This window comes from Typopeltis vanoorti, chromosome 5 (assembly GCF_054136105.1).
Source record: "Typopeltis vanoorti isolate ZY-2024b chromosome 5, IOZ_Tvanoo_1.0, whole genome shotgun sequence".
Lineage (NCBI taxonomy): Eukaryota > Metazoa > Arthropoda > Arachnida > Uropygi > Thelyphonidae > Typopeltis > Typopeltis vanoorti.
Genome location: NC_143553.1, coordinates 61,759,418 through 61,777,121, shown reverse-complemented (window position 1 = coordinate 61,777,121; position 17,704 = coordinate 61,759,418). Strand labels below are relative to the sequence as shown.

Sequence of the window (17,704 nt, the reverse complement as noted above, 5' to 3'; positions counted from 1 at the left end):
AGTCCTTCCTTGTGTTACCGAAAAAAGAGGTTCAAATTCGAAGAAATCTTCACATCTTTCTCTCTCTGTTTACGTCCTTCAGTGCTAGAATGTTGCTTGCAGTCATTATTATCCCCATTGGCGATACTGATGTTACTTGTATATTATGTAAATGTGACTTCAGTATTTGCCAATGGGGATAATAATGACTGCAAGCAACATTCTAGCTTTGTGAACGTTGCATGGCACGGGTTTTAGCCATGAGTACTGTTCTTCCCATTTCTTCAGAATAAACACACAAATATTTACATTTCTTTTTTTGGTGGCATTTTTACATTATTACTTTCTGTTTCACCATCACTATCCATCATGAAAATATACTATGGCACTCAATGTTTAAGGATACTGAAAATACTTTGAGAATGAATGCAGACACAATGGCTGGTAAGAACGCAAGATAGGAAACAGACAAATAAAATCCGGAAGTGTATATCAAAAATCGCTACCAACGATTTGATTATTCCAAATGGGTATCGATTATTAAAAGGGAGCCAAAGGTTACAAGATCAATGCAACGATATAACATCTTTGCCGGAACACCCATGTATATTCGTGTATCCATGTGTTGCCGAAACAGAATTGTATCGATTAGAATTTTCCAAACTATTGATATTAGTGTCAAATTGTATTTTGTAGTTATAATATACACTGAAAAATTAACGACCATGATTGATTATAAAAAATACGGGAGTATTTGAAGATCAATACAGGAGCAAGGAATAATCCAAAAAAATTAGCTAAAATATGGGAGTTCCTGGGAAATACGGGAGAGTTAGTCACCCTAGTTTAAAAAGTTGTAATAATTATCTAGAGCCCTTAATTTAGAGGAAATGAGTTCTCAGTACTATTTTTTTGGGGGGGGGGAAGAGTTGTAATCAGAAGATCTGTTAATATTTAAGATGTTCAAGATTCTTCTGTTATTTTTCTGGTGAAAGACTACAAGATAAATGTATTGAGTAGTTCTTGGTAACATGGAGGGTTTTGTCTTGATCATCATAAGAGTTGGAGGAGAATAATGAAACCAGGGTAGCATTGTCTTTGGAAATTGTTACAGTAGTACCTTGTGGATGTTAGAGAGAGAGGTGGAAACATGGATGAGCAAAAGTTGCACCATCCATGATGGTGGAACTATAAGACCCAACGCTGTTTGAGCAGGAGACAAGTTTTCTGCACTTCTACATTCAGCTACTGTGTGTGTGTGTGTGTGGTGTAAACTGAGTGTGATGCTGGAGTTTTGGTTTTGAACAATTTCTAAACCAAATGTACTATGGTGGTCCATGAAAAGAATTCAACTTGTAATATGCTGATACACACCCTGGTACAAGTGTTGAGAACCAAGGATAATGGTAGTTTTTTTGGGGGGGGGGAGAAAGAAGGCTTGTATTTGAGCAGGTGTTTAGGTCAGGATAGCAAAAACAGTAATCAGTCCAAGGAAAGGAGCAGAAATTCTGCAGGTCATCCTGTTTGTTGGAATTGTAGTGACAAACACAAGTCTGATAGTGTTGGGTGAAAGATGTTTTCTAGAGAAGAAAACCTGGACAAGTTTTATGGATTGACCTGATATCTATATAATATTTATCAGAACTGATTAAGAAGAGATCCAAGATGTTGATTGAGTAGAGAGGAGTATCATGTATTCTAGTGGGCAGAGAACAGATATAATTTGTGAAAGATTGTTGCTAATGGCAGACATCTGCAACTCTTTTGGCTTGATTAGCAGAAATGGAGAAAGAAAAACAGAGTTGTGAGCATTGAAATTACCAAGAAAGGCATTCATTTGAGCATTTGGACAGGCTTCTAAGGCAAATAAGGAAGAAAAAAAAGTCCAGAGTGATTATTAGAATTTGGAGAGCAATGAGATGATGAGAAGAAGTGATTCAAGATTGCCATTTTTTGACACATATGTAATATTTGACAAAAGGGCTGTCTCCATCCTTGTGACATAGGGAATCATGCAGAGTGTAGTTAAGAATGTTCAGGTGAACTGTAAAAAAAAAAACACATAGTGGGTTTTAGATATCTCTGTAAGTGATGATATGTCAATTATATTGCAGTTAAGATCATGAATGCAAAGAAAGTAAGTGGATTGTTTTCTTGGAAAGAGCTTTTTTTTTTTTTTTTTTTTATTTGTTTCTGTTCATGGGTTAGTTTATTTTCGTATACTTTTTTATATTTTTAACATCTGTGATTAACAGAAATGAAACATTTGGATTAATAATGTCAATTTTTTTTTAAATTTAAAAATATATTAAGTAAGCTTTTTTGTTTATAGAACTCCATAACAACAACAGCAAAAAAAAAAAAAAAAAAAAAGAAGCTTGCTGATTGATTTTCTAATATTTAAACCAAAGTAGCAACATAAACCCAAGAGGTTCAGACCACCACTAAGTAATAAATTTTTTAAATGATTAATAAATGTTGATTCTAAGAGAGATGAAAATATTACTTTCCTGCTTTTAAGAATAATGATAAACATCACATTATATATCATTGAGTTAGCCAAAGATTGCAAATTTGATTCCAGAAAAATCATAAGATACCACTGCTTTGGATCCACAAACAAAAGAAAAAGATAGAAAAAAAAGCTTCCTGTGTCTTGTGAAAGTGACCTGTTACATACTGATGAACATGTCAGGTTTAATAATGGTGAACAAGTTTGAAGGCCCCCCCCCCCCCCTCAGGCAATGACAATCAAAGGAATATTATAGTATTCAACACTAAATATGAGGCTAATCTTCTTGAATGGTAGGCAGTATCAAGTAGAGTTATGTGGACAAATATCAGATTGGGGAACTGGACAATGAGACTTAATTGTGCCTATGACAGTAATTTCCTAGCAGAGTAGGAAATGATTGTCAGACACAAAAATCTTTTGGGAAAATTTGAAGAAAAGAGCAAAGCTCTTTTCTTCAATAAAAATCGACTGAAACATTGAAAATATCAACTTCGTTGTGAATGGAGAACCTATAGAACAAGTAAAACAATTTAGCTACTTAGGCACAATTTTTAGTGAAGATGGGAAATTAAATATGGAAATAGACAACAGAATCAACAAAGATGGTATGGTTGGAAGTCAACTGAATAAATTTATATGGAATAAGAGAGAAATTAGTGAAAAGACTAAATTAGCTGTATACAACACAGTATTCAAGCCAATTTTAACTTATGGATCTGAGAGCTGGGTTAGAAATAAATCACTTAACCGAAGACTAGACACCACAGATATGTGAGTCCTGAGAAAGATTATAAACATTGTTAACATTCAGGAATGTGTTAGCAGAGCTAGTCTCAGGTGGCATTGTCACTTAAACAGAATGGGAGAGGAAAGATTAGCAAAACAAATGTTCTCTGCCAGGTTGGCAGGAAAAAAAAGACCCAGAGGAAGACCAAGACAGTAAAATTTGCCTTAGAAGACAGAAATATAAGATCTGATAAGGTTGATATCTTGACAGGTAACAGATTGATTTGGAGGAAAATTGTAGATAGGAAGTTAGTGGTGGTGTAAGTTTTTCATGTAGTACTATCATATCCTCTACACCCCTTGAGGGTACATATCAGGAATTTGATGATGATTATAAACATCATTATATATCGTTAAATTAGCCAGATTTTTCAAATTTGATTCCAGAAAAATCATAAGATACCACTGCTTTTGACCCACACAAAAGAAAAAGAAAAAAAAACTTCCTGTGCTTGTAAAAGTGACCGATAAACATATCAGGTTTAATAATGGTGTTATTATTACCCCCCCCTCCACACACACATACACACACAGTTGAGTGTACAAGCCCAACCAAACCTTACTTTCACTTAGTGGGAATGATGTGGATAACTAGCAGAAAAGTGCCAAAGTGATGGATGGATCATTGATTACAAAAAAAAAAAAAAAAGGAATATTAGTACTATCAGCTATTGTGGAAACCAGTATATAGTCATTGCATAGGAAATGTGCATAACCTATGCAAGCCTTCCAAATCCATAAATATGTGGTCTCATTTCCAAATTCAATAGTGTTCACTTCCATATTCATTCTGCAAACCTACGTTTCTTGGTAAAAATTTCAGCTCCCTCTTTCCCTGTTCATCTCAGCTTTCACAATTATACACTCTTTGATTCTTTTCAACCCAAAGGTGCACCAGTGCACATATTAACTTTGATATATCATGCCAGAGGGCATCTGGCCTAGAATTTCCTAACTTTGGCTTTCTCTGGCTGAAAATCTGTTACACCCAGTCCATTTGCTAACTCTGTCAATCTTTCAATGCCACCAACCACTATGAACTCTGACTTCCTCTCCACTCTCACTTTCATAATAGAAAAATATGGAAATAGAATTTCCATAATTTTTGTCAAAAATTATGGAAATAATTTTTGTGAGCATTACTTCGGTAATGCTCATAAAACCATCTAGCTTTCCTCCTCTCATTGCACAGACTGAGCAGACAAAGATCCTGAGACATTTGCCATCACTAATGACCTTACACAAATCATTCACATGCCTTCCAGGATACCAGATAACCTAGCCACTCCTCAAACACCGAAGATCGCTTCCTTACTAGTAATTCCAAATACACTGCAAATGTTGGATGTCCTCTAAGTAATTCAATCTAGTGCTTATCTCTTTTCTCATGGAATGCTGGCCTTGGCAAGTGGTTAGCATATCTGCTCTCCAGCCAATGAGCTGCAGGTTCAAATCCTGTCAACAGCATGCATGTTTGTGATTGTCCTACTAACCAATTAGCATATATACTACTGTGACCTATTTCCTGGTGCAGTAGGACCTTTAATGTCTCTGCACCATAAAAAAATAAAATCCATCAATCCCCATTAAACAATGCTGACATAGCCACTCTCTCTCTCTCAATCAAGAGTTTTATGGTAATTTAACAGTGCCAAGTGGAATGACCTTAGAGTTTTTTTGCCTCATTCCCATGGTTGAACTATTGTTTTTGGCCTTCTAAGCTAAAATCTGCACTGAACTTATCACTGAAGTAATCCTTTCTGGTATAGAAACATATTCATCATTCTGCTCTAAACTGCCATTCTCAGTTCTTCAAAAGATGTGCCATGGCTATACAAATGAATTACTGGCTTTCATCAAGAACTCCAACTCCTTTAATGCTTGTATCAAAGTCCAAAACTGCAAGTAAACCATCAAGCAGAAATTTGCACTGTGTCCAAATGGCAGCCAAACCTTCTGATCTTTTGTCAAAGCAATTAGTCATAACATTTGCTCAATACTCATCCCACCCTTCTTGCATCTAGATGGATTTATTGCATCATCACACGCATAAAAATCCAATCTCCTGGCTATTTTCTAGTTTAATAAGCTGATCAAAAGTAGTTATTTTAATATACTTATAAAAAAAAACTCTCATGTACATATTCATTATATGTATCATAGTTTCAAAGAATTATCATTTTTAGTTGTTTGGAAAAAATGTAATTTTATAATATATGGTTCTTAGCTATTAAATAACACTAAATATACTCTTGGGGGTGTTTAAGGGTCAAAGCTGTATAACTGAGAGGAGACCTCCACATAGCCTTTAAAGGAATGCGGAGAACCGACCAGGGCTTCTGACCTAATGTCCAATCCTCACCTTTTCCTGGTGCACCCTGTTGGTTATCTACCCGGATACTGAACGAACGAGGATGGGCTGGCAATTTGGGATTTAGCTGACCAAATTGTATTCTTATTGGTTAAACCAAAATAAAAAATGATGGTACAACATGACAAAATTTCATGCCGGCTGAGGCATCACCCGGTTAAACAAGGCCCCCGTAGTTTTCGCCAGGAAACCAGGGCGAACAACGAAAAGTCAGCTACTGGAACAAATCTGAAAGCACACCTCAACTCAACATCACCAAAAAAGTTAAACTGGTTAAACAAGGCCCCTGTTGTTTTCGCCAGGGAACCAGGGTGAACAGCGAAAAGTCAGTTGCTGGAACAAATCTGAAAACAGCTCAACATCACCAGAGTTAAAGATCGGTACTATCAACATAAGAAGCCTGAATGGCGAAGAAATGGAGCTAACTGAGAAATTAGATAAGTACTAGATCGACATAATAGGGGTGACTGAAACAAAAAAGACAAAAACTGGTGAGATCTTTCTGAGCAATAAATACAAAATGTTATATTCAGGCAATGAGTTTTTTTGTGTTATTTTGTGTTATATTAAGGAGTAGCCATAATATTTTGGCTACTGCTTAATATTTGTGTTAAATATTAAGGAGTAGCCATAATATTTAACACAAAATACGAGGATAATCTTCTTGAATGGCAGGCAGTTTCAAGTAGAGTGATGTGGGCAAATATGAGAATGGGGAACTGGACAATGAGACTTATTTGTGGCTATGGTCCCACAGAAGATTCAACTAAGGTAGAAGTGGAGGAATTTTTTGATGCTTTAGAAAAAGCAACTGACACAATGAAAAAGGAAAAGTTGGTCCTTCTTGGAGATCTGAATAGCAGAGTAGGAAATGATTGATAGACATGCAAAATTATTTTGGGAAAATTTGGAGAAAAGAGCAAAGCTAATAATAATGGAAAATACCTGTTGGATTTCTGCTCAGGACATGGACTGGTTATTACTAACATCATGTTCAACATAAAAACGTGCACAAATTCACATGGAGAGAAGAGAATAAGAAAAGTCTCATGGACTATGTTATTATTGATAGTGATGTTTTTTCCCTGTTGCAGGACACCAGAGCATACAGAGGATTTGAAATTGGAAGCGATCACTATTTAGTCTTGAACAGGATAAAATTGAATTTCATATTGAAAAGAATAACATGTAAGAAAGTTTTAAAGCGAATAAAAGTTGAGCAGCTCTCAGATGTGAAATGTTGACTAACATACACAAAGATTATTGAAGAAAAATTGAAAGAGTTTGAGAACAGGAACCAAACCTTGAAGAAAACCCTGATTGATTCAGCCAGAGATGCATGTGGTGAGGTTGTCTGCAAGGATAGAAAAATCAGAACTCCATGGTGGACACAGGAAGTTAAAGAGGCAGTGAAGGAAAAGAAGAAATCATATCAAAAGTTCCTGGCAAATAAGTCAGCTTTTGCTCTTAGAGAACACCGAGACAAATGTAAGAAAGCGAAACACTGTTTAAAACTAGCTAAACAAAAGTCATGGGAGGACTTTGGAAAGAATATAGAAAATAAATATCAAGAAGGTGGCAAAATATTCTGGAGGTTGTTGAAGAAGCTTAGGAATGGAGGAAAGAGTGCTGTAAAAGGAATTAGAGATGATAAAGGTGACATGAAAACAGAAGAAAAAGATATCCTTGAAGTATGGAGTAATTACTTTGAAAAATTGCTAAATGAAACAAGCAGTGATAGCACAGTGGTAAAAACACTCAACAGGCATACAGTCAGGAAAACATATCCATACTCGATATAGAAAAAGCCATCAAAGGCTTGAAATGTGGAAAGGCAGCAGGAGTAGATAATATTCGACCAGAAATGCTGAAGTATGGTGGTATAAAAGTCTTACAGTGACTGCACTGCATAGTTCAGAAAGCCTGGACACAGGGACGAATTCTCGATGATTGGAGTAGAGCTCTAATAGTGCCCATATGTAAAAAGGGAAATAAAACTGAATGTGAGAATTACAGAGGTATTTCCCTACTGAGTGTTCCTCCCAAGATCTATGCAAGTATACTTGAGAAATGATTGAAAAGAATTATGGAAGAAAAGCTTGGTGAAGAACAAGCTGGATTCAGAAAATAGAGGCTGTCAGGATCAGATCTTCATTTTACAACAAATTGTTGAGAAATCATGGGAATATAACAAAGATCTGTATTTAAGTTTTGTCGATTTGGAAAAGGTATATGACAAGGTGCCAAGAGAGAAGCTATTCAGTACGCTACAGTTATATGGTGTCAATGGGGCATTATATCAAGCAATACTTAGTCTTTATTTGAGTTGTAAGTCAGCAGTTAGAATTGAAGGAAGTACAGGAAGATGGTTTAATGTTAAATCTGGTGTGAGACAAGGACGTACATTATCCCCTCTGTTATTCATTATCTATATGGATCACATTATGAAGGAAAGTGGTATTAAACATTCTCGATGAAGGACGTACATTATCCCATCTGTTATTCATTATCTATATGGATCACATTATGAAGGAAAGTGGTATTAAACATGATATCAGAATTGGAGATGTTAATGTCAGTTCTTTGCTTTATGCAGGCAATGTTATACTTCTAAATAAATCCGCTACAAGTTTGCAAGATTCCCTGACTAAACGGAATAACTGTTGTAATAGATATGGTATGAAGGTCAGCATTAAAAAGACAAAGATAATGAAAATAGGTAGAATTGTTGAAAATGTCAACTGCGTTGTGAATGGGGAACCTGTGGAACAAGTAAAACATTTCAGCTACTTAGGCACGATTTTTAGTGAAGATGGTAAATTAAATATGGAAATAGACAACCGAATCAACAAAGCTGGTATGGTAGGCAGTCAATATGAGTAAATTCATATGGAATAAGAGAGAAATTAGTCAGAAGACGAAATTAGCTGTATACAAGACAGTGTTCAAACCAGTTTTAACTTATGGATCTGAGAGCTGGGTCAGAAGCAAAACACTTGACCAAAGACTAGAGACCACAGATATGAGAGTCCTGAGAAAGATTAGGGGCGTGAACAGATGTCATCAATGGCAATGTCGTATTAAAAACGAGGATATTAGGAAAGAACTTGACGTCGGCATCCAGGAGTGCGTTCGCACAGCTAATCTCAGGTGGTATGGTCACTTAAACAGAATGGACGAGGAAAGATTAGCAAAACAAGTGTTCTCTGCCAGGTTGGCAGGAAAATGACCCCGATGAAGACCAAGATATAGGTGGATTGATACGGTACATTGTTCCTTAGATGATAGTAATATAAGATCTGATAATGATAATATTGGAGTCTTGACAAGTAATAGACTGATTTCGAGGAAAATTGTAGATAGGAAGTTAGTAATGATGTAAGTTTTTCATGTGGTACTATCATATCCTGTACACCCCTTGAGGGTACATGTCAGGAATTTGATGATGATGAAATATACTCTTAAGAGGGCTGAGTAAAAAGTACTGGTAGTGAGTTTTTTTTTTTTTTTACCCTTATAGTTGCCTGCTAACCAGATAACCTCTGTTCACCATTAAATACCATCTCAAAACAAGTGGTTCTGAATACTCACAAGGGACACTGTGATATGAAAGATTTTCTGTTTGCTGAAAATATTTACTTTGGAGAGGTGCTTTCATTTTAGTACAAAGATGGCAAGAAAATAGAAAATTCTCTTTCTTACTTCTGTCAAGTCAGATATATAATAGATTCTGTTGAATATCTCTGTGTTTTGCCAACAGTGGATAATTTTGCAGTTGCTGTGAAAGTCTTTTACTTATTCAGCAAGAGTTCATTAAATATTTATAACAGGGCTTTCATTCCACTAACTTTATATAAACCATATGTACATCAGTATACAAGCATGATGCTGCTTTTATTTTAATCCACATGCATTGCTTTAGTTTTTTAAACACTTTACTGACTACTTTCAAGTAAATGATGTACTTGTCACAGACACAGATGTCACTGTGCCAAATGAATGGGTGTGCTATCATTGCTTCATCTGTAATTTCAAATTGCCTGCTATAGTGATTTATGGTATTGCTGCTACTTTTTTTCCACTAAGTCCAAATTTTAAATCACTATTCTTTGGATCACTAAGTTAATCTTTTCCTAATGTTTAATTGCTCCTTGTTTCAAATGATTAGCTAATATCAGAATTTTATTTTATATTAAGGGTGCACTCATTCCAGAAGCTGTTTCAATTTGTAAAAAATGTATATCTCCAAAGCCTCCTAGAACTCATCACTGTAGTGTTTGTAATAGATGTATATTAAAAATGGATCACCACTGCCGTATCCTTTGGTTTACTCAATAAATTGCATTCCTCTCAGTGCATAGCTAACTTGTGTTCTTGAAAAAAAAAATTATTTTTTAAATTAGAAAAAACTTAATTTTTAATTTTCTTAAAAATTTTCTTAAAATTTATGAACTGTTATATAAGGCTGATTTCTGTAAAATTTATTTAATAATGTGCATGAAGTCAAGCACTTTTGAAATGCTGTTATCATATTGTATTCAGCTGTATACATTCCAGATGTCTTAATCATTTCCTCATCAAGATGCTTTTTAACCTGAGGAAGAAGTTGTGATAAAGGGACCTAATCTAGTCTGGCAGGTGTTGAACTTCATAGAGAACCAGGTGTTGCACCTGGTTAAGAATTATTACACATCCTGGACTGCATGGCATGATTCATTGTGGTGCAAACAATTTGTTGGTTCCAATGAACTGAGATGTGTTAGGAAGTTGTTCTGTAGACAGTCTGATTCATGTTCTGGCCTTAGAAGAAATTTCTAAAATGCTTTGTTTTCTCTGGCTGAAGTGATCTTCCATTATGATGATATTTGCTTTGTCTCTGGATTGCATTCATAAACTCATGCCTTATCTTCTTCTTCTTCTGCAGCTTTTCCCAACTTAAGTAGGGTCACTGTCATTTGATCATAGCTAGAGCTGGCAGTGAAGTTTTACAACCAGATGCCCTTCCTGACATCAACCCATTTATCTGGGCTTAGGACCGGTACCTATTGGGGCCAGCTTGTCCCCTTCGGTGGCTGCATAAGATGAAATAACATAGCAAGATAGAAAAGATTCACCCCTAACCCTCGAATACTCTAATAGCATTGGGGATAAGGAGCAAGAAGAGAAGAAAATAGCAAAGGAAGAAGGGGAGGGAGGGAGGGACCAGTCTACAGATAATATAGCAGATGTATATTTCATGAAGTAAGGCATAGTATTATCTCATTTGTGATAATATTTGTGCCAAAAATGTTATTCTTTCTATTATCATTATAGCATTTTGCAGCAAGTTGTTCTTAGGTAATAGGCAGTTTTATAAATAGGAGATGACTAATTAGGGAAAAAAAATTGTTTGATGCAAAAAGATCCAGGTAGAAAGGTTTAAAGAAGATCTGATTAAAGACCTAGCAAATGCAGCATGCTAAACAAGCACATCAATTTGTAAGAACATTAATAATAAAAAAAACTTGTAATGTAATGTAATGTAAAGTATGGTGTATTATTGTAATCCTGCTCATTTCTTGATTGATACATATCAGGAAATGAAACATTGTGTTTTCTACACATGATGTTGTTGAAAATAGCACAGCTACTTAAACACATATCACTTAGCTATCTTCAGAGGATGTTAGTGAAGTATGATTATACAAACAATATACTTAATCAGTTTTAGTAAACACACTATATTTGGTACAGTGTACATCACGTGCACCATTTCTTTAAATTGGTGGGTGGGGACTTTAAAAAAATATATATAAATCAGAATCTCATTCATCTGAGAGTGGTATGAGAACAGTATTTGTAATACATTATATAAAGAAATATAATAATTATTATTACAATAGGTCCAGGGACTTATCATGGAGGGGAACTCTACTCTGCTACATTTATTTAGACAACATGCACAACTTGCCCCCTGTCCTACTACTTAATTCTCCTGTTACAACACAACAATACCACCACTGTCTATTATCCAAATAATTTAAAACTAAAATATTTAAGAAACATATATAATCCTTTGAAAATTGAAAATCCATTAATCTTGATATAAAAACACATCATAGAAACTGACAGTAGATATAGCTAAACTTTTATCTCATTGTATCTGCAAATTTTTTTCCTCTAAGGTTTTTCTTCAGTTTTGAGAAGTAGTAGTCGTCACGGGGATGCTATATTTCGGCTGTAGGGTGGATGTTCAATCTCCTTCAAGTCACAGTCCTTTACAACAATAGCTGTATGCATTGGAGCATTGTTGTGAAGCAGGCGAATACCATGACTCAGCATTCCTCATCTCTTCTCCTTGATGGCATTGTGCAGTTTGTGCAGAAGAGAAGCATAATATTCTGCATTCACAGTGGCATTCCTTTCTTTAAAGTCAATCAAGAGAATTCCATGGTTCCCAAAAGATTATTGCCATGGTCTTCTTGATGGGCTGAATGACCTTGGCTTTTCTCAGCAGTGCTTTGCCTGATTTGTGCCACTCCATGGATTCCCTTTTGGAAAGAGGGTCATAATAAAGGACTATGGTTTCATCCCTGTGACAATGGATTCCACCACTTCTCTCTGATTCCCTTTGCAAAGCTCTAAAAACTTGCAGGAACAGGTTCCACAATGCTCCTTCTGAATTAGAGAGAAGGTGTTGCACCCACCTTGCACTGACCTTCATCACATGAAGCTTCTTGTGAATGATGCAAAAGATCCTTCTTTTCTTTGTTCATTGCATAACCTACTGTGAAATTGGATGTTTGTGAATGTTTTTAGTTGGCAGATGATTTTCATTGTCCTATGTGAGACTCTTATCCTACTAATTAGAGGCTCGAGGTGACTGAAAAAGCACTATGTTTGGTGTCTAGAGCAAGATTCCCAGATTAGCTAATTCTTAGTCCAATCTCTGTATTAATAGATATGTACTGTAGGTTTCAGTTTTTCATGGACAGGATTCACATCCCAAAAAATATTTATTTTTGTCAAAGTATCTGCCTCCATAGAGGAGGATTAGATTACATCTAATGTGGTGAATTGCATATGTCCAGTCTGGCTCAACATGGTATTGGTACCCAACATACAATCCTTTTCAATGACACCGAGCTCATCTGCAGAAGCAGTTTTAGTTTATAGGTATGTAGCACTTATATCGAAGAGCTAGTTGATTGTTATGTATATTCTGCATTCAAAGAACCTTGTTAACTAGATATTTAGTTTTTACATCACTGGAGATGGAATAAGTTATTCATGCTGAAATATTTGATGTTTTAAGATTACCATAACAAATAGTGTGTTTTGAACCAGTGCTTTAAAAAAACAAAAAATATACTAGTACTTTGCTAGCAGGAAAAATTTAGGATTTAAAAGATATGAAAAGAAAACTAAAAATACATTTACCTATAATGTTACTTCATAATATGATAATATTTTCTTTCTTAAAGATAATAGCTGTTTCTGTCTGCTTTCACAGTTTATAGGCAACTTCATTGTTTGCTCATCCTTAGAAATCTTCATGTCCATCATCTTTTCCACTCTAAGCATTCTTTTATTCATTTACATAATGCACATCACATAGTGATCCACTGAACAACTAAGGCAGTGGCTAGGAAAGTACTTGGAGGGTGACAAAATGCTGTCTTAGAAAACCTTTTTTTTTTTTTTTTTTAATATATACTTATTTTCTTGAATTTAGGAGTGGCGTTATACTCTAACAATGGTCCTGCATCTAAGTCTCTTATTTTGAGAATTTAGCCACTTGTACTCCATGCAGAAGTAATTTTCAAATCTTCACTCATTTTCTCACTTGTTTTTAAAATTCTTAACTGTGGAAGGTGAAAAGAAACTAGTCATCCTTTTAATTTTTTTGCTTTATGGTTGAAGACAGTTTTTTTATATTATTTCTTAGATGAACACAACATCTGCGAAAGTCGAAAACAACAAAGTAAAATGATTTGCTTAACATGTTTGCAAAGGGAAGAGACAAATTGACTTGTGTTGTACTTAACCTTTAGACAGGACATGAGAATTTGTCAACTGCTTTCTGTTTGTGCATCTGATATGTATTGGTAGTTTAGTACTAGAATGAAAATGAACCCATATAGTGAAATACATCTCTCCCTACAAATACCATATTGCACAGATGGAAGAAAAACAGAATACATTTTTATTTTATCACTAAAAACAGTACACAGATGCAGTCAATATATACTGTATTTAGTGAAAAATAAGGTAATTAGAGGACTTCATCTCAATCCTAGGAAGACAAAGATTATGGTTCTTGAAAGAATATAGACAGGGAAGCTCCTGAGAAACAAGTGTACCTTAATGGAGAAAGAATTGAGGTAGTCAGGAAGTTCAAGTACCTGGGATCCATTGTTAATTTTAAGAATTCCTGTTCAGAAGACATCAGAAGAAGATTAGGAGTGGCTAAAACAGCAGAGTCAGAGACTTGTCTGAAATCAGTAAGGATGGATCTAGCACCACAAGAACAGAATTGAGGATTTTGGATGCTGCTGTTTTTCCAACAGTGGCTTATGGATGCGAGACCTGGAACCTAAAGAAATCTGATAGGAAATCCGCAAGGAGATGTGTTTTGCATTATGGGAGATACTGAGATAGGAGTGTTGGTAGCTTGCTCCACCTTTGCAAGGAGTTGCCCGGTGTTGTACCACTTTACCCCAGTCCTGAAGATACTTTCAGGCGCAAACTATGTTTGCACACACTTGGATAAAGGATTAAACTAAATTTATTATAGTCTGACCAAGTGAAAAATAAACTTTCAACACCTTTCTCTAAATCCAGAGTAATTTAATAAAAAGGTGGCATACCTTTGCAAGGAGTTGCCTGGTGTTGTACCACTTTACCACAGTCCTGAAGATACTTTCAGGCGCAAACTTTGTTTGCACACACTTGGATAAAGGATTAAACTAAATTTATTATAGTCTGACCAAGTGAAAAATAAACTTTCGACATCTTTCTCTAAATCTAGAGTAATTTAATAAAAAGGTGGCATACCGTTTGGCAGCTCCTATAGGAGGAGATGACCTTGCTAATGCTTCTGCCTTGGTATCTCCACTTGGGCCTGGCTCCCACTGAAGAGACCTCAATAAAGGTCGAAACTAGTCCTGGTAGTGGCCCTTCCCTTAATGCATAACATTAGACATATCCGCAAGGAGATGTGTTTTGCATTATAGGAGATACTGAGACAGGAGTGTTGGTATCTTGCTCCACCTCTGCAAGGAGTTGCCCGGTGTTGTACCACTTTACCCCAGTCCTGAAGATACTGTCAGGCGCAAACTTTGTTTGCACACACTTGGATAAAGGATTAAACTCAATTTATTATAGCTGCTTTTGAGATGTTGTGTTACAGAAGGCTGTTGAGGATATCATACATTGAAAGGCAGCAGACAAACGGATGGGTGCTAGAAAGGATCAGTAGAACTTTAAGGCTCCTTAAGGATATTGATAGAAGAAAGTTGAAATACTTTGGACACATTGAGAGGATAGAAGATGGATTTCTCAAGACAGTAATAGAATGTAAAGTTCCTGAAAAAAAAGGAAGGGGTAGACTCTTGATAAGATGGTTGAGTGTGTCTGGAATGACTGATCTTCAGAGAGTTGAAGCCTTCAGAAAAGCATATAACAGGACCACATAGCAAGGACTGAGGTGGGACATCACTGGGCATCTCTTCATGTTCATTGAATAGATGGATGAAAATATTTTGTGTAATTAGAAACAACTGGAATGAACAGCCTACTGCATATTTGCAAAAGGAAACAAAATAAGTTTTATTGTAGTAGCTCTAAAATAAAGTAGTCTTGCTTGAGGTACAGCTCTCAGGAGACAGTCTGGCGTGAAGAAGGCTATAACAGGGATTCTCAACCTTTTCCAGTGGCGTACCACTATATTTAATTCAAGATATTAGATGTACCACTAAGGCAGTGGCTCATGTACCACCAGTAGTACGCATACTATAGGTTGAGAATCCCTGGGCTATAACAATAGGCATTTTTTCTATGCCTATTGTTATAGCAAATATCTTAACAGTAAGCAGAGAAAAAATTATATTCAAATTTCTTAAGTAACTAAGCTTATTTGAATACTAGGAACATACAAAAGTTGCTGAATAGTACACATTTCTAAATGTATTGCATCTGTACGTGACACATTGCTGCTTAATGGAGTTGCCGGTACACCATATCTTTGCTGCATACCATCCCAAATTACTATTACTTATTACTATTATATATTATATATCATCATCATCATCATCAAATTCCTGCCATGTACCCTCAAGGGGTGTACAGGATATGACAGTACTACATGAAATATAGTTACTATTCCAAACCACAAATATTTTAAAGTGCATAACAGAAACTAAGTGTCAGTTTCTTCAGTCACTACTATTTCTATTTGCATACCCATTGACTTTTTTAGATGTTGAAGGTGGAAATTTTGCACGTTTGTTTGGACATCCCATGTGACAGAGAGAACATTTACTCTATAATCTGTTTTGCTCTTTGGCTAAAATTCTCTTTACATCATTTGATTAATTTGTTGCGTGTTGCTTGGGTTCCCCCCCCCACATACAAAATAGACACATTACTGGAGAATGCTTGTTAACACAATTAACAGGCATAATACACATGGTCTATGGTTTTAGTTACCTTTGCATAAAATCATCCACTACATTCTCTTTATTCAGATAGAGGACTCCAGATCTGATTGGGTAATAAGACAAATTTCAATGTTCTTTCAAAAATGACATTAGAAGCGTGGTCTTATCACATTCTCAGTAAAATTTTATAGGATAGTACATAAGATATAATTTTTAGGTAGCACAACAAGATAAATGAGAATGATAAAAGAGATTTGAGGCTTATTCCCCCCCCCACACACACACCAGCATAGTGATGGATAATAGCATACCCATTAGTTGGAAAAGTGATTTGTGTGTTGCCCATTTATGGCAATAGTGAGTCGAGATTGTAGAGATGAACAGCATGATAAGTGAGCTGTATGAAGCAAAAACATTAATTTATAACAGTTTTGTAACATAATATCCTATTATTTAAATTAAGGGGATATTAAATCCCCCATTGTTTTAAAACCGAATAAGAAACTCAAAGATCGGAATCAAAGAGTTTCATGCCGAATATAGTAACTATATAATTATAGCCGAATATAGAAACTCTTTGATTCCGATCTTTGAGTTTCTTATTCGGTTTTAAAACAATGTGGGATTTAATATCCCCTTAATTTAAATAATGTTTTACATCGCCAAAATGAAGCCTATTGGCTCTTTATTTTAAATAATATATAATATCCTATATTATGAAATCAGCAATAAACAAGTAATCATTACATATACTTAAGACAACAGATATCATGGAACAAAATATCATGGACGAAATTAAAAGATGCACGATGTTTTTTGGTGGAAAGCATTTGGAAAACTACATTCAATATTCAAAAGCCAACTACCATTATGCCTGAAAAGAAAAGTTTTTAACCAATATATTCTTCCTATATTGACATATGGCCATGAAACATGGACACTAAATGCAAACGAAATTCAAAAATTAAGAACAACACAATTTAGTATGGAAAGAAGTATGCTTGGAATATGTGGATAAGAAATCAAACCAAAGTCTCTGACATCATAGGAAGAGTGAAACATCTGAAGTGGGAATGGGCTGGACATATTGCTCGAAGACAAGATCAACGATGGACAAAAGAAGTACTGGATTGGATTCCATGAGAGGAAAAACGACCACAATGCCAACCTAAATCACGGTGGATTGATGATATCATCAGATTTGCAGGAGTGACATGAACAGACAGTTTTGGAGTAATCTTGGAAAGGCCTTCAACTAGCAGTGGATCGATAATGGCTGATGATTATGAAATTGTAATCATATTGCAGTTTAAATGCATTCTTATAATGTAGTATTTATAACAAAACTGATGTAAAATGTAACAATTATTTGAAAATTCATTTTTCTTTAAAATATGAAATTCTTAACTTCTA

The 17,704-nt window shown here is 35.3% G+C and overlaps 1 protein-coding gene across 2 annotated transcripts in view; it reads left to right on the top strand.

Annotated features, from left to right (window-relative positions):
• The window catches only part of LOC150106467 (palmitoyltransferase ZDHHC16), a 142,836-nt gene that overhangs the window by 47,720 nt on the left and 77,412 nt on the right, over positions 1-17,704 (top strand). Inside the window, exon 4 of one of the 2 annotated variants that reach the window (XM_090392463.1) lies at positions 9,849-9,966. The exons of the other annotated variant lie outside the window; for it this stretch is intronic. Within the exon in view, the coding sequence (XP_090248589.1) occupies positions 9,849-9,966 (118 nt within the window). The remainder of the gene's footprint in view (positions 1-9,848; positions 9,967-17,704) is intronic. 2 annotated transcript variants of the gene reach the window in all.